Below are 20,837 nucleotides of genomic sequence, written 5' to 3'. Positions count from 1 at the left end.
CTACTCCATCTACAGGGTGAGAAGTTTAGAGTTTAGAGAAGAAACAGTGAAACACCTGCAGTAGAAGCAACTGGTCCGGTTATTAAAAAGGTCTATGTAATACAGTATTTATCAGGGCACTTTTAGTGTTCTTCCAAATACTTACAGGAAGCAAGAGAAAAATTTGAGCTTCTGTTATCATGGCCTGATATACTTCTACAAGCAGCAATGTGAGTTAATTGAAGACTGGATGTGAATGACAGACAGAGATTGGATGGAGGCCAGGAGATTTCGGGAAATATCAGGTTAATTTACATCAATAACAGATGCACTATGCAGAACAATGGAAATCATTTTACTTTTATAAGCAGTAAGACTGACGTCAAAGTTCTGGACTTCACATTTTTAAAGCATGTTAAAAAAAGAAAAGAATAATGTGTTAAAAGAAGGCTGGAGAGAAAACACACAGTGAGTTCTAAAACTTGCCTGTTTAGTGGACTAAAAATAGCACTGAGAGGTGACCTAGTCATAGAACAAACATGCCTACAAAAAAAATAAACACTGGGTACAGAAAAATCCTTTATCACAGAAAGGTATTAAACAACCAAGAATCAGAAGCTGTAAACTCTCAAATCAGAAAAACAGCTCAACAATTCTCAGAACAGCAGCAGCTCCTCTGACATATCCAGTGACATATTTAGATCAAGAACATTTCAGAGCTGCAGTTTCTCCTCCATGCACTGGCAGTGTGTATATATCCTGAAGCATTTACCAACACAAAGCAGACACCTCTAGGACAGCATACCTATCTGCTGTCAAACTGTATGTTCAAAGCCAGATGTAGCGTCCCCCAAAATACAGCAGTTAGAATGGATAAGGGGTAAATAGCATCTTCCTATCCAAACCCTGGGAAACCAAGAAGACCATGAAGCAAGTTCCTCCCTAGGAGCAGGCAGAAGGAGGGGTTCCACTTGAATCACAAGTTGTAAAGTGGGGAGAACTGACTGAACATTTGTACCACATAAGCACCAGGTACACAAGAAACAAGGAACTGGAATACAAACTATTCTCTTCTAATATTTCATTAGTAAAAGTGCAGTCTGACACTTAATCAATGCCCATTCTCTGGGAATGGCTTACCAGCTTGGCTCCATCCTACCTTTCTAACCATCTATTTGGCTATGATGAATGAACAAAGAACAAATAGGCAGAAGAGAAGATATTGTCTATGTTTGGTATTATGAAATCTACATGTACAGTATATTGTTAGCAAATATGAGGAATTGTTATGGGGACCAAAACTGCTCACTAGGCTTAAAGGATTACCAAATGATCAACATAAAATCAGTTTTCAGGTTTCATTACACACACATGAAATCACTGTTTAAGTAGTCACAAAATGTTGTTGCGGAGAAATGCTTCTCTTGTTTTATTTGTTGCAGAGAAATGCTTCTCTTGTTTTACATTTATTTACCTGAAATTAATAAAGGAAAATATTATCTGTGCACATCTGGGATTATCCAAAAAATTACACTTGCAAAACAGCTGTTTTGCAGAATGAACTGATAGGAGGACTTCTATTTAAAACTTCCACTCTACTGAATCCCTGATTCACAGTAGCTTTGGTCTTTATACCACAAAATAAAATGGACTCAAACAAGTCTCCTGTTGGATAGAAGGAGGGGAAAAAATAAAAGCAGTCAATTATATACCCAATTGTCTCAAATGTATCTCAGAATTGGCAAAGTGTTAACGTAAAACATTTACAGAGGCACCGTGACTGAGTTTCAGTGAGAGAAATCAATTGTCCCAGACAGTTCTTATGTAATCTAAGAATTCTATTATGTCAGGATGATCCTTCTCGTATCTCATAAACTTCCATTTCTGTTTGGTGGCTTATTATTGCCATTTTTCCTCGGTGAAAGCAAAAAACTCAACCGGTTAAAAAAAAAAAAAAAAAAAAAAGCTGCCTTTAATTAAAAATATCCAAGGTTAATCTTGTAACAGATCTTATAAATCACAGATTTAATATAGTTAATGCAACTAGTCATTAAATCAGCACTGTAAGCTTCTATTAACATTTTAAAAATATATACTTTGTGCAACATTCATAGAACTAGAACAGCCATTGGCTACAAAAACTCAATACCTGCATTTACTGTTGGCAAGGCTACTGCAAATTCAGATGTTCTACAGGAAATACTTAGAGCAGCTGCAAAGGTATAGACATTTTTCAGTGACACTGAAAAATAACAAGGCCAAAAATCAAGAACAATAGGCTCAATCATAAACAGCCTGAAGAGGAAAATTCCCAACCCCTAATGACAGAAATCATTTTATCTTTGCCTTAAGCATGCATTCAATCCACCAATAAACTCACGACTGATAACTAGCTCAGCTGTTACTTGTCTTGTCACCTTCCTGAATAAGAGACAAAAGACAGAACAGTTGAGTCATGGTGCAGCTGCAACACACAGCTTGAAACTAATCCCAGCTGAACCACACAACTGTGAACAGTAACCAGCACAAACCAAATTAGGTGGGATAAATAAATGATTCCACCAAATGGATGGTGTAATTAAGTAACAGTAGTTAATTGGTACGTGATTTATGTAGATAAAAGCACTCACACGTGTCAGATGTAAACCTTGCATTAAAGAACCATATGTATAGCCACTCTGCATCCTGATAAAAAAAATAAAATCATGAACACTGGAATCATGAAAGATAATATAATGCTTTATTTGATCTTCAACGTTTTTAATCCAGGAAACAAAAGCCAGCACTCAATCACTTACCTTAAATTGCAGCACAGCCCTTAAGAATCTCAATATACTTTCCTTTGTACACTCAAGGAAAGACCTTGTACAGCCTACTTATTTTTTCCATTATCTATGCATAAGTCACATATTCAGCAAAGATTACCTTGTGATTTAGAGTTAACTGGCACCTGACTTTCTAACTCATAGCAGTTTACTTATGGACAGATTCAGTCTATTTTACTCATATGAATACTGATATACAGTAGGCTGTTCAGCTGGTTTAAATGAGGCCATATGAGGGCTAGGGCATTTCTTGAGGAAATGCAGATAACAAGATCTGATCCGAAATCCAAGCTTGCACGTTCAGAATCTGATATTCTCAGCAAATAAAACCTGGAATCTTTCTTTGGAAGATTACCATGACATTCCTTTCCCAGACACTAGTATCACTAGTTACAAATTTTTGTTCAGGTGAACAACTGTGATTATTAGATAGAAGATCTATGCATCTGAAAACATGCAGTTTTAAAGTGTTTTTTTTTTTGGGGGGGGGGGGGTTGAGAATTCACATATGGTTTACAGTGAATATTTTGTAGGAATTCACTAATACTTAGTTCTATACATTTTTGCTCTGTGCTCAAAAGCTCAAGAACGGAAACAGCATATATTTAATAGTAATGTCGATGTGTTCTAGGAACAGCAAAATACATGAGGGGCAACTCTAAACCTGCTGTTAATTCTGAAGTACAATTTATGTCAGACAAGTAAATCAGTACCAGTTAAAAGGCACATTACAAATGTTTAGCCACAGTGCCCCCTAGCTGTCTTAATTTCGCTTGTATAATTTCAAAGTAGTTCATAGTTTTGCATACAGAAACAAGAAAATAAAAAGGCAACACTGGCTCTCAACTACCAGCTTCTTACGTGCACAAAATGAATTTTTATCTCACTGAAGACAACATTTCTCTAGCATCCAATGAACAGAACAGTTAATTTGGAACGTGCCAGCCAAAATCTAAGGCACATTATTAACGGCGTTATCCAAAGTTGACTTGAATGGCTCAGGGTGTCTACCACCTCACTGGGAAGCCTGTTCCAGTATTTGATCACCTTTATAGTAAACAGGTTTTTCCCAAACCTGCCCTGGAACAGCTTTGTGCTGTTCCTGAGCATCCTGTCATCAGTTAACAGGGAGAAGAGCCTGGTACTTCCCCTGCAGTTTCCCTTCTAAGGAAGTTGCAGAGAGAAATTAGGTCACCTCTCACCTCCTTCTTCTCCAGACTGGGCAATCTAAGTGTTCTCAACCTCTTCCCTCAGGACATACTTTTCAGCCTTTTTACCTGCTTTGCTGCCCTTTTCTGTATGCTTTCACGTATCTTACAGAATCACAGAATGGTTTGGAAGGAATCTTAAATATCATCTAGTTCCAATCCTTTGCCCTGGGCAGAGTCATCTCCTGCTAGACTAGGTTGCTCAAAGCTCAGTTCAACATGCCTTTAGCACTTCCAGGTATGGGACATCCACAGCTTCTCTGGGCTGTAAAGATTTTCTTCCTAATGTTTAATCTAAACCTTCCCACTTATAGTTTAAAACCATTACGTCTTGTCCTGACATTACACTCTCTGATAAAGTTCTTCTCCAGATCTCCTGTAGGCCCTCCTTAGGCACAAGAAGGTGGCTATAAGGTCTCCCCAGAGCCTTGTCTACTCAGCTCACTTCAACTGGCCTATGTCCTTTCTGTTGGGGGCCCAGAAACCAAATACAGCATCTAAGACTCAGGTGGGGTCTTAGAGACAAAACCTGTTACTAAGTTAAGAGCAGAACCCTGAGCGACCCCAAAAACTAGAATTTTGCCTTTGTCAAAAGGTGACAGAAAGTGTCATGAATACAGGTTAACTGATCAAAGATTGAGTTACTTATCTTAGGACCACTAGACAGGCTCTTACAGATAATCCTAGAACATCTAAGAGACAAGAGGTCTCCCCATTTCCACTGTCTGCATTCTTCTTTGAAAGATTATACAGAGAGAAAAGGACAGAAATACCTTCGGAAAGAACCACAGAGGCCATAGAACCAATTCAAATTTCCTAGCTCTGTCATTTTTAGTATGTAAAACCTAAGCATTATTTTGTGGTACACAGAACAACAACAACAAAAAAATTATTTAGCAATGAATACTGCATTGCAAATGGCTTCAAAGAACTCAAGCAATCTCTCTCACAATATATGCACTCTGCATGTACTCTGCTTATGATTCACTGCAAATTAAGGCAGAAGAGAGAGAACCCAGATCTTAATGTCCACTGAGTGGAAACATTCTGGAATATAGAAACAGGAAGCTTTCAGCAATAGGAGACGTAAGATTTTTGTTCTTAACTCTGACAGTATGACAATCTAGCATTTACTCTCCATTTCCTGCAGGAGGCTGACAACTCTTGGAAAAGAAACAACCTGAGATAACTAAAAAGTTTCTGAGTTACAAGCATTGATCACAGATGGACTGGCTGCGGTAGTGTCATGCTCTAGCTCACGTGTTTCAAATTAGTGGCAGGAATTTTTTTGTTGCAAGTAATTTTTTCTGTCGTAACTCATGCTCATCTTTTTTAAATGCATATATGAATTCTGCTTCGCAGGGAATGCTAAGTTTTGTGAGAAAGCAATTCTTAATTATCAGCAACGTAACTCTGAGAACAAGACTAAAAAATTCCTTTGTGGCTCCAAGTGACCTCACCTATTTATGACCAGAGGCAAACAGAAAAGATCTATTTTAACCATCACAACTTTGGGGCACATTTCCTTTCTTCTGTCCCTGAGCCAATCTTGCAAGCCTTGCTATCAAGCCCAAGTTCACAGAGAACATTAATAACTGGTGTCACAGAACCAAAACTGTGAGATTTCATCACTGCCAATGCACTGCTCAGGAGCAGAGCTGCTGCTCTGGGAGGCATCAGGGAGCCTGCGAGGTCTTGGCCTCTGCTGATCTAAGACTAGAACAAAAATGCAGTGCAAGTTCCCCTACTGAGCTTTATGCAGTACAGAATGTAATTGACCCTCCTGATATTTCAGATTGCTAAGTGCTAAGGGAACACCCCTTTTTTAGCTTTGCAAGCTTTAAAGCTAGAAAAAAGGTTCTTTTCATTGTATTATCATTTCTGAAACAATAGAGAGCTAATTGTAATTGCCAAATGCTGCTGTTAACTTTCATAAATTTATGTTCTCAGTTATCATTATGCATTAAATACAATGAAGTATTACAATAGATCATGTGAAAGAACCAGAACCTACCGTGTGTCCTTACTCTTCTTTTCAAAGCCTATGTCATTGAAAAACATTTCAGCACAAATCTCTTTACAGGTTGCTTCCATTTAGATAGGATCTAACCGTGTGGTTTTCAACACTTCATTATAACTTTTACAACCAGCAGTGCTCTCTTCCACAGTCATGCTGATTCTTTTACAATAAAAATGTCTCTAAAAATAAGTTCCCAACCTACCCTTTGCCAGGTTGATAGCAGGTAGGAGGCAAAATATTTCTAATCTATCTGCAAAGCATTCAAGAATTTTCTGTAGGAAATCTCGCATGGAAAAAAAAAAAAGTGCATAGGAAAATGGATCTCAGCTTACATTACATGCACATATATTTAAATACTATTTCACCACAGAATTCTGGAATCTAATGCTCAGCTATTTTTAAACTTATTTGTTCCAAGACAGGTGACCTGCATTAAGGATAGCATTTCTTTTAAAGAAAAGATCTTGAAATAAGAAATTCAGTAATGTCTTTAGTCAAAAGCATACATCAATAGATGGTGAGCTGCTCCATTTTTTTCAAAAATACCATGTACCTTTATTATTCCTGTCTCTACAGATGTATGGACATCCACTCCTAAGCACACACAAACACAACCAAGACACTCTAAAATACAATGTCTATTCTTCCTTTCATAAAATATCCTATAGAATGGATGAAACAAACATCTCAGTGAATGTAATTCTAATTTGCCTGAACATTACTGAAAATGGCTTGTTAATTATAATGCTTTAACACTAAACGTCATTGAACAATGGTAGCATGGAAAAAGCTGTGGGAACATGCATTAAAAAAATATATTTTCATGAATTCAGCAATTTCTTCTGCTATCAAGTACTGTCATAAGTAGATATGTGTACATTAGTCAAAATGGTCTTAGAATTCTTGAAGAACTTCAGGTTTGTTAACATTTTGTAGCAAGCACTATTTCATTGTTCTGGATAACTGCACTGATCTGCTGTAATTGCTGTTTTGGCTGCCCAGCTAGAAGAATGTGTTAATCATTTAAGTTCTTAAATTGTACAGCGATGTCCTAATCTAAACCTGAATTTGTGAATTATTGAAGATCTCACTTTCTTAACAGCAGGCAGTTGGAAACACGAGTAAAGCTCACAAGCAGACATAAGATAAATGAAGTCACTACCATAAGACAATATAAGAAAACTTTCAAGAACTTATTTGAGTGCTAATCCTTAAGTGAGAGTGAGAAAAGGTAGACTCAGAGTTCAACCCTTCCAATTGCTCAGGTGCACTGCTTACACCTGAGCTCCCTGGGTTAGCGACGCCTTCTCGCCTGGTGCTCAATCACTGGTTCAGGCCATGACCTGGCAATTCAATTCCCATGCAGTGCAAGAGTAAACTGGGAAGAAATTAAAAAAAAAAAAAAGCAAACCAACCCACCTATAACTTCTTCAGTATTTCTGCTAACCAGATTTTCTATACCAAATTCTGAAAAAAAAACCTCCTTCTTCCTCAAATTTACTGCCTTTTTTCCCATTCGAAAATTGGAAATTAAGGCCAAGGCACATGAATTTCTGAAAAAAGCAGGTAAATAGGTCTTTTTAATGGGCAATTTATTTCTGTTACACTTGTAGTTTTAGGTTGATTGATGGTTACAGCACTAGATACAGCTACGCATAGACATGAATTATCACTTGTTAAACTGGGACATTTCTATAAAAAATTCTGTGCTCTGACTTTTCAAGCTGACAACAAAATATGTTTTATAAATGCATGTACTTTTGGGGGGGGTACTACAATTGCGAATGCTTGAATAAACTCAAACAATACTCTCTCTGAGAACAAACTTAGTATTTTGTTTTCTTCTATTCTCCCTCATACTACTGAAAGATGAAGAAAACACACACGTTGCAGTTTAACCACAAGCACCAGGGCCATAACCTCACACAGCCTAACTTAAGTGCTCACACAAGCAGCCACATTCCAAAGTGAGACTCTAGATACATAGAGGGCCTGGGGAAGGGCACTAACAGTGACTTTGTCTCAGTTGTTCCCCTGCAGGAGCAGATAGCAGGACATGGGCCAAATTTCTCTGAATCAAATCAACTGGTGCTGCTGCCCAGGGAAACAAATGCCTGCAATATTTCTTCTGAAACTACTACTTTCTAACCTTTTACGTTCTCTGTCCTGGCTTCTATGTGCAGCAGCCTCACTAGGCTGGGGAACAGGCTGCCTGCCCATCTGCTGCTCCCACCTACTCTGTTTCTGGCAAAGATGATGGGGACAGGTGGGCTGTCTGCTCCCCAGAAAAGCAGAATACAGCAGCAGTACCTAGTGCAAGCAAATGTCTCACTAGGGTGGCAGCTGCACTACATGTTTTTACATTCCAGGTATTTGATATCTTAGAAGGGATTCAGGCAAAGTGAAGAGGGATGAAAAGTGCCAAGAAGCATTTTCCTCCTTTAAAATCTGCTTTTAGTGGAAGCACTAATTATTAAATTCTTCTTTATTAAAACTGTATTTGTGTTTATGTGTATGTCCTCATATGAACTAAAACAAATGGGAATAAAACATGAATGGACGAGCTTTTGCAGGGAGTGGCAGCAGTTCCACAGAGACTGCCCAGCAGAAGATACGGCCCAATGCTAGCTTTTCATTACTAGCAAAGGACAAGGCTCCTGGAAGTACAGATTACAGCTTTACAGATTTCTTAGTTTATATAGTTTATATTTATATACATCACCCAAGGATTTCTTATGAAAGAAGACACAAGAAGACACCCAGGTCATTTTGACAGACCTATACCCTAACGTGCCTACAGGTTTCTTAGGGCCTTCAGCCTTACGATTACCTATAGGTAAATGGCTCCACATCATGAGCTGCTCTGGATCCTACTAACATTAGACAGGGATCTTTGTTGTTTTTTTTTTTTAATTTGGAACTTAACAGTTTGGGTTAGAGCAAAGCATTTCAGTCTCCGGGAGACTGAACGCTTCTATGTCACAGGCAAAAAAACCAAGACGTGAACAGTAGGAACACCGTGGTTCCTCAACTGGCAAGAGGTCTGACAGAAGTGAATAGTTTCACAAATCCTAACAGACAGCACTGCAGTTACAATGTCATAGTGTAATTAAAGTAATGCACTATCTGGGTCTACACATCAATTCAATCCAGAGTGGTATGAAAAAAAACAAAGCAGTGCTATAACCATTACCTGTCCCTTCAAAAAGGAAAATACATGTCAGTGAGTGCCCACAGGATCGGTAGAAGAAAAAGAAAAATGTGTCTTTTTTTTTTTTTTTTTTTTTTTTTTCTTAGGTGAATGAGAACACATCATTTTTGGCATTGGTAAATTTATTGTATCATCAAAAACCAAACGTTTACATTTCCCTCATGATGCTTGGATTCATGGACTCTTCACATTGGTACCAAAATATCAATGGACATTTTGAATGTTTTCACAGAATCACAGAATCACACAGAATCACAGAATCACAAGGTTGGAAATGACCTGCAAGATCATCTAGTCCAACCACCCTCCCATTCCTATCAGTACCACAAGCACTAAACCACATCTCTCATCCAGACGCCTCTTGAACACTGCCAGGGACGGCGACTCCACCACCTCCCTGGGCAGCCATTCCAGTGCCTGACCACCCTCTGAGAGAAAAAGTTTCTCCTAATATCCAACCTAAACCTCCTCTGGTATAATTTCTGGCCGTTTCCTCGGGTCCTATTATTTGCCTGGGAGAAGAGGCCAGACCCTTTTGCACCACAACCTCCCTTCAGGAAGTTGTAGGAAGTTGTAGGAAGTTTTCATTTGTGATGAAATGATTGTTTTTAATCATAATACTTCTAATAAAAAATAAAAGAAAATATGAAATATATAACAGTGGTACAACTGAATTTTTGCAGAAGGCACAATGACATAATGCCATCATCAATTCATTTAGTCAGTTATATACAGCACAGTAAATTTATATTGTGAAGGAGGAAAGGGGAATCAGTTTAACCAGCCCTCAGACATTTCCAAAGTCACATCAGTGTCACCACAGCAACACCACAGGACATCTGTGCCACAGCCTTAGGTTCTAGCTTCTCTGTCCAACCTGCAGCCCCTCAGATACTGGACAGGCTGCCGTCCCTCACAAGCTTTTCCCAGGACAGCTGCCTTTGTAGTGCCTGCTCATAGCTAACAGGTCTGGCTGCATTCCACACTTATAGTTCTTCCCTCTGGCATCTCTGATCAGGGACAACCTTCTTAAAACCAGCCATTAACACTAGAATGGAGAAAAAGCTCTTAAAGAAAGGGGGTTTTAGAATAGTGCAACCATTGTAGTTCTTACCTGAACTTATCAGCCCCTGAAACTAAAACAGATGGTAAGCATGACAAGTACCCACTGCCAGCCTGGGTCCTCTGCCTATGTCTTGATAGAGAACTCTTTCTAAAACTGATTTCCATAACTTAAATTTCTATGGTTTGGCCTAAGCTACCCCACAGAATTAACAGGAAAATGGTTTGGCTTGGATAATTTTTAGTCATTCCATCATTGATTAGTACGGCTTTCAGACTGATCTACCTGCATTATACTTTATAATAACACAGCTCCAACTGTATCACAGTTTTTTTTTGGCTGTGATCCTTCTAATCACAAGCAGGATCTCTAGAATTTCTTTATGAATAAGGGATCTCTTTTATAGCTTGCTTTACATCCACCCAGCCCGGGTTCTGTGAGGATCCTACTGCAGTCATTCAGCAATATGCTTTGTCCTCTGCCTGCACCAAGAACGTGGACTGGGAAATTAATGTTTCAATCTTTCAAGGGCCTAGGATTTCAGAATTATCATCATCTAATTACAGCTAACCTAAACTTTTTTTTTTTTTTTTCTTTTTTGCTCTGGTGCGTCCTTGCTCAGGAAAAGAAGCAGCTTGTTGAAGCACTTACTTAACAGAAAATGGAAGTAATATGGCAGATTTATGACATGGAACCAAGAGGTACTTTTTACCAGGTGATACAGCTGAGAGTACATGTAGCTATAAACGTTAAAACAGCTTGAACTTGTTTGGAAAAAAAATTAAGTAAACTTCGAATTTCACGCACTGATGTTGACTCAAGAGACTTCAATCCCAGCTCCTTAGAAAAAGTGGTTTCTTTTGCTCATGCAGTCTCCCTAGAGACTTAGGATCTGTGCCTTAGGATCACAGCTAGGATGAGAACCTGCAGTGAAAAGCCTCACCTGAAGAGCACTTAAAGACTGCAGCCATCAGCTTTCTTGGAGTAGTACTGTAAAAGCTGTACTCTTACAACTTTCTGCTCTCTGTGTATCTTTACACAGGGTGCATCTGTCACAGCCTATGTTAGCCTATGTGTCTTCCAAGAGCATCCTCATTTTCTGCATACTCTGGGAAAGACTCACAGTGCCCACAAAGGATTAGTCTCTGAGAACAGTATAGCAGACTTACAGTTTTGAAATCCCTCCTTCCGGCAGTTCACAAAAGCTTGACATTTCTGAAAGTCACAGTGTAATGTAATAATCTTTACCAACTGAGTAGGGACAAATATTACGATCTTTTCTCTAGCTGGATGCTTTAACAACAGAGTACAGTGAAACAAAACAAAACAGTTTACATGTTGCCATTTAAGATGACTGTGGTATAAAAATCTGACTGTAACAGATACAGACAAAGGATACACCAACACAGAGGTCATTAAACGTGACTGGATAGACAAGTCATGTCTATGAAGGTGTCTGGAAGACTAATACAGACCCACACTAGACCTTGTAGTTCTACAGAACAGTAACAGTAGTTAGTTAAAGCATATTCCTATTTGTACTTAAAACTTGCAAAAAAATTAGGCTAGTGATGATTAATCTTACAGTCATTGAAAAGCAAACAAAGAAACTGAAAGTCTGAATCCTGAATACGATATGGTGTAAAGTCTTAAGTAAATAAACATTTTTAGGAACACAATTATTTCTACGTAGCTGCAACTGGGGGTGGGCAGGAGGGGAAACTGGAATTGGATCCCAAATAATTTAATCACTTAAACAGAGTCCTCTTCAAAAAGAAAGTTAAAATTAATTAAAGGAACAGAATTAAAGGAAGTTTTGGTATTAATGTATATTGCAATTTCACACCTTTTCTGTATGAGAAATGAGCTACAAGAAAAGATACAAGCTCACCAACATATACTTTCTCCTAGTGCTTTATAGTAACAACTGAAACCCATTGACAGTACAGGTAATAAATTCACTCAAAACCTCCTCTTGACACATTCAGCACTCAAAGAAGACAACCCTGACAACCCTGTATTACAGGCATTGTAATGTCACAATTAGTAACAGAAAAATATCTGGCTTCTACAACTGCAATGACACTTTGAAATGTTGAATAATGATGCATCTCAACATCCAATGGTCAGCTGAAAATTGATTGATCTGAGACAGCTGACATTTGGGAAGGAAGCAGTTACAACTCTGACTTTTGGATGTCACATGAAAAATACATCACTGTGTAATAATTTTAAAGATTAGGGCATTATTTACTGACACGGGCTCTCAAAGAAGAGAAGAGATTTCCTTTAAGCCATGTGTTCTCCACTGAAATGCAATACAGTTGGAAAAATTTCAATACATTTTGGTACCAATTTAGATTATCTCAACATGTTCAGCACATAAAATTATATCAAAGAGAAAAATAAGGGATAATTCCTGCACAGCTGAAGACTCAGAATTCCTTCAAAGGAGAATAATATAAATTAGGAACCGTGAAGCTGTGACACACAAAAATCCAGAAGAGAAAACAAAACAAAACAAAACAAACTTGCACTGAATTTAGCTTCTCGCTGTTAAACTATGCCCTTTGCTGCCACCACGTGGGCCTTTTTGGAATACACTGGGAAACTGAAAACGCAGTCTTACAGAACACTACCCATGTTCTTTTTTTGCCTTTCCTCTGCAAACAAAGCATATTTCCCATTTAATTAAAAAAAGTTTATAATACAGAGTTAAATTAAAAAATAAAAATTAAAAAAACAACCTCAACTTTTAGGTTTCTCAGTGCCTGAAATCACTGCAAAATTCTAAGATTCTAAAATGCTGGTTCACAAATAAACACACAAAACACTTTTCAAAAAAGTGGTGCTTTCATAGAAGAGATAGCACAGCTTCCCACCTGCATCTCAGCCAGACTCATCCTACATGCTGAGATACCACAAAGCTAATTAACGTTCTACAAGCTCACTGCAAAGGGTCAGAAGCTGATGAGACTCCAGGCAGTAACCAAATTTATTTGGTAGATGTCATGATATAGTACTAATTAGAATAAGTAAGGTTTGAATCACATGTATATGCCTATGCTTATGATTAAAATAGATGGGTTCTCTGATGTAAGATGGCCCCAGTCTGCTGGACAGGTTAAATGGGCACTGAAAATTAAATACAAACCTCTGAACTAAAAAGTGTTGATAAGTGTCACAATTTTAGGCCCTGGATTCAGAGGTTTGCCACACAACAGGGGCACTCTCTGTGACACCTTGCAGTCCTCATGCGCTGCACAATACATTTATATTAAGCTTCATTTTGCAGATAAGAACCTCTCTACCTGTGAAACCAAGCTGGAACTGAATACCAGCATGCCTTGTGGAAGACTGGTACTGGGGACATACAGTACTGAAACATAGAACTTATCAGTCTTCCAGCAGTGGCTGTGGTCATGGGCTGGGAAGGGATTCTGGAAACATCTGCGAGTTTGGTCACTCTGCAACACAAGAGACAATAAAAGCTAAAGGGGGGAACTACTGCCTTTCCATTGCTTTTGGCTTTTTAACTGAAAGAGATCTTCATCTGCTTCAAAAGACAAGATCTTTGTAGAGTCATCATTTTTAAAATCATATCAGCTCTCACCAGCACATTAGAATGCCTAAATTTTAATGAAATCCTGATCTAGTTTGTTCAATCATACCACTCAGTCTCCAAAATAGAAAGCAGAAATGGCCAAATGTAGGAAGCAAAATGCAGGATAAGTATCTTACATTCCACTGGTCTGCCCTGAGACAAACCTTCAGGTTAGAAGGCAGAAAATGTGAGAGTGCTCACTGGCACCAAGCAGAAGTTGCCAGATAGCTGACTTCACTACCAGAGGTTTGAACATCATTGCCACACTATTTTCAAAAACAAAGGCTGCAAGTCCGAAGACAAGTGGCAGAAATCAGATTTCTGGTAAGGTAGCATAGGGTGTCCCTGTAACAGGCAATTGAGGGAGGTATTCAGAAGGGAGAGCACTCTGAAGCTTGCCACCTGATTGGATCTGATAGCTGTGATCTGAATATCATTGGGAAAACCCTCAGAATTCAATAGCCCAACACAGCTCTAGTTTTCCATGCATCAGGCAGAGCTGGATTACTGCTGGTGCTACAAAGTTTAAGACCACTTTAGGACCACTTTAGATGTTGGCTAGTCCGTATGCTAGACCTCATGGGCACACAGCGCAGAGCACAATTGTGCACAAGTATGACAGGCCTCAGGGTTCTGACAGCGCACTTCTATTCATGCACACTAAACACTATTGCACAATTTGCAATATATCCTTGGACCAGTGTGCATCACACCAAAGTGTACCAGAGTCTCCCTCTCTGTGAACTGCATTAGTGGCTAATGCAGATGCACATCCATTGAAAACTCAGCAATGCCCTTCTCACTACTTCAATGCCTCAAATTGCAGAGGAAATGAAATGGCCTCATTCCCACTGCACAGTTCAGTCTCTGGAGACACATAATATTTTTTTCTGATAACTTACAATTGGCTTTTATTGTGTTCCAAGTACTGCAACTATTGTAAAATAAATCTTCTCTTCTTACTTGAGCATGAAGCACTCCTTAATGTTTCTTTCACTTATGAAGAACAGCTTTTTATGTCTTGTTCTCATAGCAGCTTTGACAGGTCCTGCTTTCCAGTTGAATGCTTCGCTATTCTGGCCGAATTGTGCTGCTGCATCCTCCAGATCTTGAAACTGTTTGAATAATGGGTGAACCTTCCTAGCTCTGGATCATTTAACCTCTCTTTTCCACATCTTTTCCACCAGTTAGACCAACTATCTTTTTCCTGAAGCCTGTCCCTCAACCCTCCTGTGCCTTCATATGGTAACACATACTTGTCAGTAACGTCTTGCATTGGCATTTCATGCTTCTTGAGTACTTACGAATGGTTTGGTAAGTAATGAAAAACATCCTTAGCAAAAAAATCCCCTAGCTACAATTACCTAGCACTTAAGTGACATAGACTCTGTAAGATGAGGCCTGAATGCAAAAGCTCTAATTTTAACTCTGTCTTCATCCCTGGGTTAAACTATCATGCATAAAGTTGACATTCTTTCCTTTTTTCTGTCTTCATAGCCTGGTTTTCCACAGTGTGAGAAGGTTTGACATGATCCTGACAGAGAAATTTTCCATTGAACACTGCGTTTTTCTCAGGCCTTTGCCCAGTTTGGCTTCTGCTTGTTGTTATCGGAGATAAGAAGCAAAAATAGTCATAGATCTTTGTCAGACAGCTTTTGAAACATGTTTCCTCCACCAGATGTTCAACTCTGACTAAAAGAGCAATAACCGAATTTGCAGTGGGTCAATGTAATAAACTGTGAAGTCCCTAAAAAGAAATATCACTAATATACATAGGTCATTTCAAAAGTGATGCCTATTTATTTCCATGGAAAGTGAAATAGATACAAAGTAAACAAGAACACCATTTGATAGAGCAAATTGTTATTAAATTATCAATTATTGTTTATATTAACATTTAATTATTAATTATTATTAAAATATGACTACTATTTTTTCATCATAAACATCGACATCAGCTGTGTATTTTCACCGGCAGTGAAAAAGAGCCGGCATTTCACACCCATAAAAATCTGCAACAGTGGAGGTGACCCACAGTTGCTGTCACCACTGCTGGAATGCACCACCCACCACCTCACTGTGCTCACATCCACTGGTTGGTCCCTAGAAACATTCAGCAAGTATCAGTGAATGTCAATGGGTGCAATTTTTTTTCTGCATGGAGTAATTCAATGACACACTTTTGCTTCGTCCACACTTCCATGTCAGACATCAATTTTATCAGACTGTCCCTCTACTGCCATCTGTCACACAGCAAAAAACAAAACGAGATAGTGTCAGGAAGGTTCAGTCTCTACTACCATACCACACACATCTACCTTTGATGTCATGGGGCAACCTAATAAAATAGGAGGCATTACTTTCGTGGCAGCTCTTTTCACTATTCCTAGCAACCTATAGTCCCAACAATTATGCTTTTTTTAAGGAATACATTCAGCCTTTTTAACTTTACCACATTAAGGTACACATTAAATGAAATGTCATCAAAAATACTTATTAAAAATACTCTTGACAAACGTAAAAGATACCTTCTTAGAGATGGTAACATAGAAAGCACTCCTGGCATTGGTTTCTCAAGTCCTCAGCAGGATATTACTTCTGCTGTGATCATCTACACAGGCACACACATGCAAGACGTAGGATTCTCCTACTCACGAGCCACAGAGGAATTTTCATTAATAATACCAAATGCCTGACATATAGGTATTCTTCAGAATCACTCTCTTGGCAGCGGACAGGGCCAGCTGAACAAGAGACACAGCAAGGAGCAAATACACTAAGAATCGTTCTCTTTTTTTTTCTCCTCAATTTCAAGGAAAGTAATTTTAAGTCTTTTACAGGTCTTGTATTAAAATGATATGTATTCTGTGTGCCTGCGTTTCACAGAATCTCATAGGTGTGGGACCTGCTGGTCTCTACAGAGACTGTAACCTTCATGCAGCAGGTGGACTCTGACCTTCCTTTTGGAAACCAGTTTCTCTGATACCAGCCATTTCAGTAAGGCACTGTGTCAAAACACATAGACAGAAGTACCATTAAATGGCTTTCATGAATATTATGTTTACTCAGGAAAGATAATCCACACTTTAAAACATTTTATTATATCAAAGTGAAGTATTTGGTTTTGACAATGTTTGCCATTTGTTGAAGAAATGCTTTTCAAAAGTACTGACATTGTTCTACCTTGACTTTGAGAGGACAGCTCAGTTTAACTGATGCTTTAAGTTGTGCAGTTTGAAACTGAAACATTTTGTTCCTTACCCGCTCAATGCCTTTTTACTGGAATGTACACCTAAAACAGCTTTACCAAGCCTTTATCACATTTTGGAAAGTCAGGGTGATTTCTTAGAACAGCACAGTCAGTTTCCCAAAATGATCATGACAAACCTGAAGCTAGCATCAGTTCCAGTCAAGGACAGACTTCTCAATGAGAGAGTAGATCGACTGACACCAGCCATTTTTGTAATAGTTTCTGTCTATTTCCATGAACTCGGACAACGACTGCCACACAATCTTCTCAGTGCAGCTAATGGAAGTGTGTAACAGATAGGAGGAACAGGAATGTTGACAAGGACAAATGAACTCCAGTTTCCAGATATGAGCCAAGCTTTCAAAGCAGTTAATGCTTTGATTAATAGCTAGCTATAGCTCCTGGAGCTTTCGCAATACCAAATATAAATCTTAACATAGTACCAATAATAGACTGTGTAAATAGGGAAGAAAGAAAGCTGGAATGCTCCACCCTCTCCATTGCAGGCAGGATTATTCTGCCTATTATTAGGAACCTATTCATATTTACCACATCATTTCCTGATCATTTCTTCTCCTAAAATACTGAGTGATTCTGCTGCTTTATTCACCTTGCTTGAATCAATACAATTAGTCCTCATACCCCATGATTACCGCAGCTGGTCTCCATTCAAGTTCATTCAGTAACACCCAATCAATGTTTGTTTCATGTCTCATTGTTCAGAGAACTCCATACACTGTGTATTTTTGTTGACAGACATAAAAGTCCATTAAATAACACTGTATCAGATTCTGTCAACTTACCACTGATATTTTTTTAAGAACAAGTCATTCAACTATTTGACACTGCTCTTCAACTCAAACGTACTTGGAGTTTCTTATTTCTTGCAAAAAACTCCTCAGATGCTATCTTGCTTTTCATAAACAACACATCTAATGAGCTCTGTCTAATTAATTAATTTTGCCTGACTAATGATGCAAGTTTTCTCACAAAAATCGAAATGATTTTGAGTACAAGAGAAAGCAAGTTTTCTTAAACCAAAAAGTTCAAATTAAAAGCTCAAATTGAAATGAACCCAAACAGAACAGACAGACAGCTGTTCATATGTCAGCCTTAATGTTACCCTGTTGGAGCACCTCATGAGTTAAAAAACAAATTAAAAATCAGATTTTTAAGAATCTTTTAAACAAGCCAGATAAGAAAGCATTATTTTGTGCAATCAAAACAGCACCACACTACATATTTAATGTTTGGAGCGTGTCTCTAATTTCAATCAAATTTGAATGTTTCAATTTCTCTTAATTTTACCTCTGAATTTTCCGATTCCACACGAAAGTAATGTTTACACTTCTAATTTACTAAGTCCTAACTTCAAATTTCCTGACCTATACTTTCAAATCAAAGCAATTCTACATAATGTTCATGGATACCCTGTTGTTATTAGGCTAGGACTCCACTTCTTCTAACTGAAATTGTAATCCTCCTGGCAAATTAACCTATTACATTACTATTCTACCTACATTCAGAAAGAAGTGTTCCAGAAAAAAATGCTCGTGAATACTACTGCATTTACATTTTTGTAAGTTCTTGGTCACTCTTAAGCAGCATAATATGAAAATTTTCCCGTGAAATATATTCTAGAGCAAAACAAACAGAAAAAAAAACTTTGTAACCTACCTCATATTCCCTGCCATAATGAGGAATAGATTATAAATGTGAGAGAAAATGAAGAGGAAGAGGATGGTACTGAAGAACATTGTCATCCAAGACCCGTGGTCCTCTCGAAACATTTTCAGACGGAGCAACTGACCTGTGGTATGGATATTATGAGAAACCATATTTTAGTCAGTCAGTATATATGTGTTTAGATGATAACAAAAAAGAAAAAAAACAACAACAACAAAACAAAATAGTGTACTAAAGTGAATTTCTTGTTACATCCAATAATTCCAGTTTGTGTGGGGAGGACAGGTTTAGCATCAGGCAGCCACATTTGTCTTTTTCAGTTCAGCCATGAACAGAGATTTTTCCTACGAAGCCTCAAGATTGTTTCCCACAAACCGATTTGGTGACAAACCAATTTAGATTCTGATTCTAGAGACTAAATCATTGAACTGGACCTCTGAAGGAGTTCAGTTCACATCATCCCTGTGGTACCTGACTGAAAAGTGGCTGTGGTTTTATATATACTATATGCAATCCTACATGCTGGTTAAGCAGCCTTCATTATTTCCCTGCTCTCGTCATTAACACCCGTACCCAGCCTACTCTCATTCTGGCAGAGCAGATATGCACAAGTGAACAAGAGTAGTCTAGAAAAAAAGATAATTCCATCTTTTTCTTCTAGCTGAATTAGTTCCATCAACCTGCTGACACTGAGACTCATTGAATAGCAGTGCTGTAAATCTGTGCAGAAGTGGGAAGGAGTGATGGTCATGAAGAGCAAACGTGTAAAGTAAGCCATCCCACTTTCTAGAAACTGCTGCATCCCATCTTTCTAAAACAAACACCACAGCTGGGAAAATCTCATGGAATTAGTCTAGAAGTCAATGTAAGAGACATCTTTTGTGGCATTTGCTCAGCGTTCTGAGAAACAAGTCTACAAACTGGGAGGCTTCCTAAGAACTTCAGGCTGCGAGATGTTTCTTGAGCAGTAGGAACAGTCAGATTTTGATGGTTGCCTCTCTTGTTCCACTGACTAGGGACAAAGTTGGGTTCAATGTAATGACATGATAATAGATAAATCATCATATGTGTTGGTCTAGCTCATGAAAAGCACAGGACATTTGACTCATGAGAAGAAGAAATTTTCTGAGCAGATGACTGCAGGGTCAGTTAAGAATTAAAGAAAATGCCTGGACTAAAGGGATTCTACAGATACCATAAGAAAAGCCATCTCCTGAGTCAAAGACAGCTCTTACTTAAGCCCAAAAGTACACAAAAACATACAGTTAGTAAATAAGTAAATCATCAACCTTCCTTGCAATAAAGTTGAGATTATCCTGTGCAAACCTACTGTTCCCCTGTTTTGTGAGTACTGCCACCCATTTAATGGCAGCACTGAAAAAGTCTGGGTTTCTAGAAGTACATTGAAGGGTTTAGACCTCAACAATACGGCTGTTCAGGTGGAATGACCTCACCACTGAAACACACTAGGCAACTGCCATCAGATTTAGAATCCAAATTCTACTTTCTCATCATTTTACAAACAAATCTTTTACTATGAGATCAAGTGGAAGATAGTATTGTCCTCTTTTACACTGTTGACTTTTGCTACATGGTACCACAACAAGGTACCAAAATGATTAAGTCTGTGAGTGGTAACATAAAAGAACCATATCACAAAACAGAGCAGAGCCTACAGCCATACTTACAGTGTAATTATTATTCATTTCTTAGCCAAAACTGTACACCAAATGTTGTCACTGCAATACAGAGAACAAACTGCTCCCTGGAGTGTTTGAGCTGACTGTCTCTTGTAGTAATGCTCTCGTCATTTCACAAATGTATTATTACAGTTTTGTCAGAGCAAGACTGATTTTCTTGTCCTCTCAATGAAGTCTTACTGCAGTACAGTACTCTTTTTATCCTGCTTTTCATAGTTTATATTGGATTTTAATGGTTCCAACTTTTGTTATTTATTTTCAGTAATTAATTACATAAACAGGAGTGTGCAA

The 20,837-nt window shown here is 38.3% G+C and overlaps 1 protein-coding gene across 3 annotated transcripts in view; it reads right to left on the bottom strand.

Moving 5' to 3' along the window:
• TMEM117 (transmembrane protein 117) overlaps positions 1-20,837 on the bottom strand; it is a 194,150-nt gene that overhangs the window by 144,860 nt on the left and 28,453 nt on the right. For 2 of the 3 annotated variants that reach the window (XM_042872858.1, XM_042872859.1), the window contains one exon: positions 18,838-18,970. In XM_042872858.1, the coding sequence (XP_042728792.1) occupies positions 18,838-18,970 (133 nt within the window). Of the gene's footprint in view, positions 1-18,837; positions 18,971-20,837 lie in introns of those variants that run through there. The other variant, XM_042872860.1, reaches the window with a different exon arrangement.

This window comes from Lagopus leucura, unplaced genomic scaffold, assembly GCF_019238085.1.
Source record: "Lagopus leucura isolate 7727_CA_CO unplaced genomic scaffold, USGS_WTPT01 Super-Scaffold_100008, whole genome shotgun sequence".
NCBI classification, from domain to species: Eukaryota; Metazoa; Chordata; class Aves; order Galliformes; family Phasianidae; genus Lagopus; species Lagopus leucura.
This window is presented reverse-complemented; position numbering and strand designations above follow the sequence as displayed.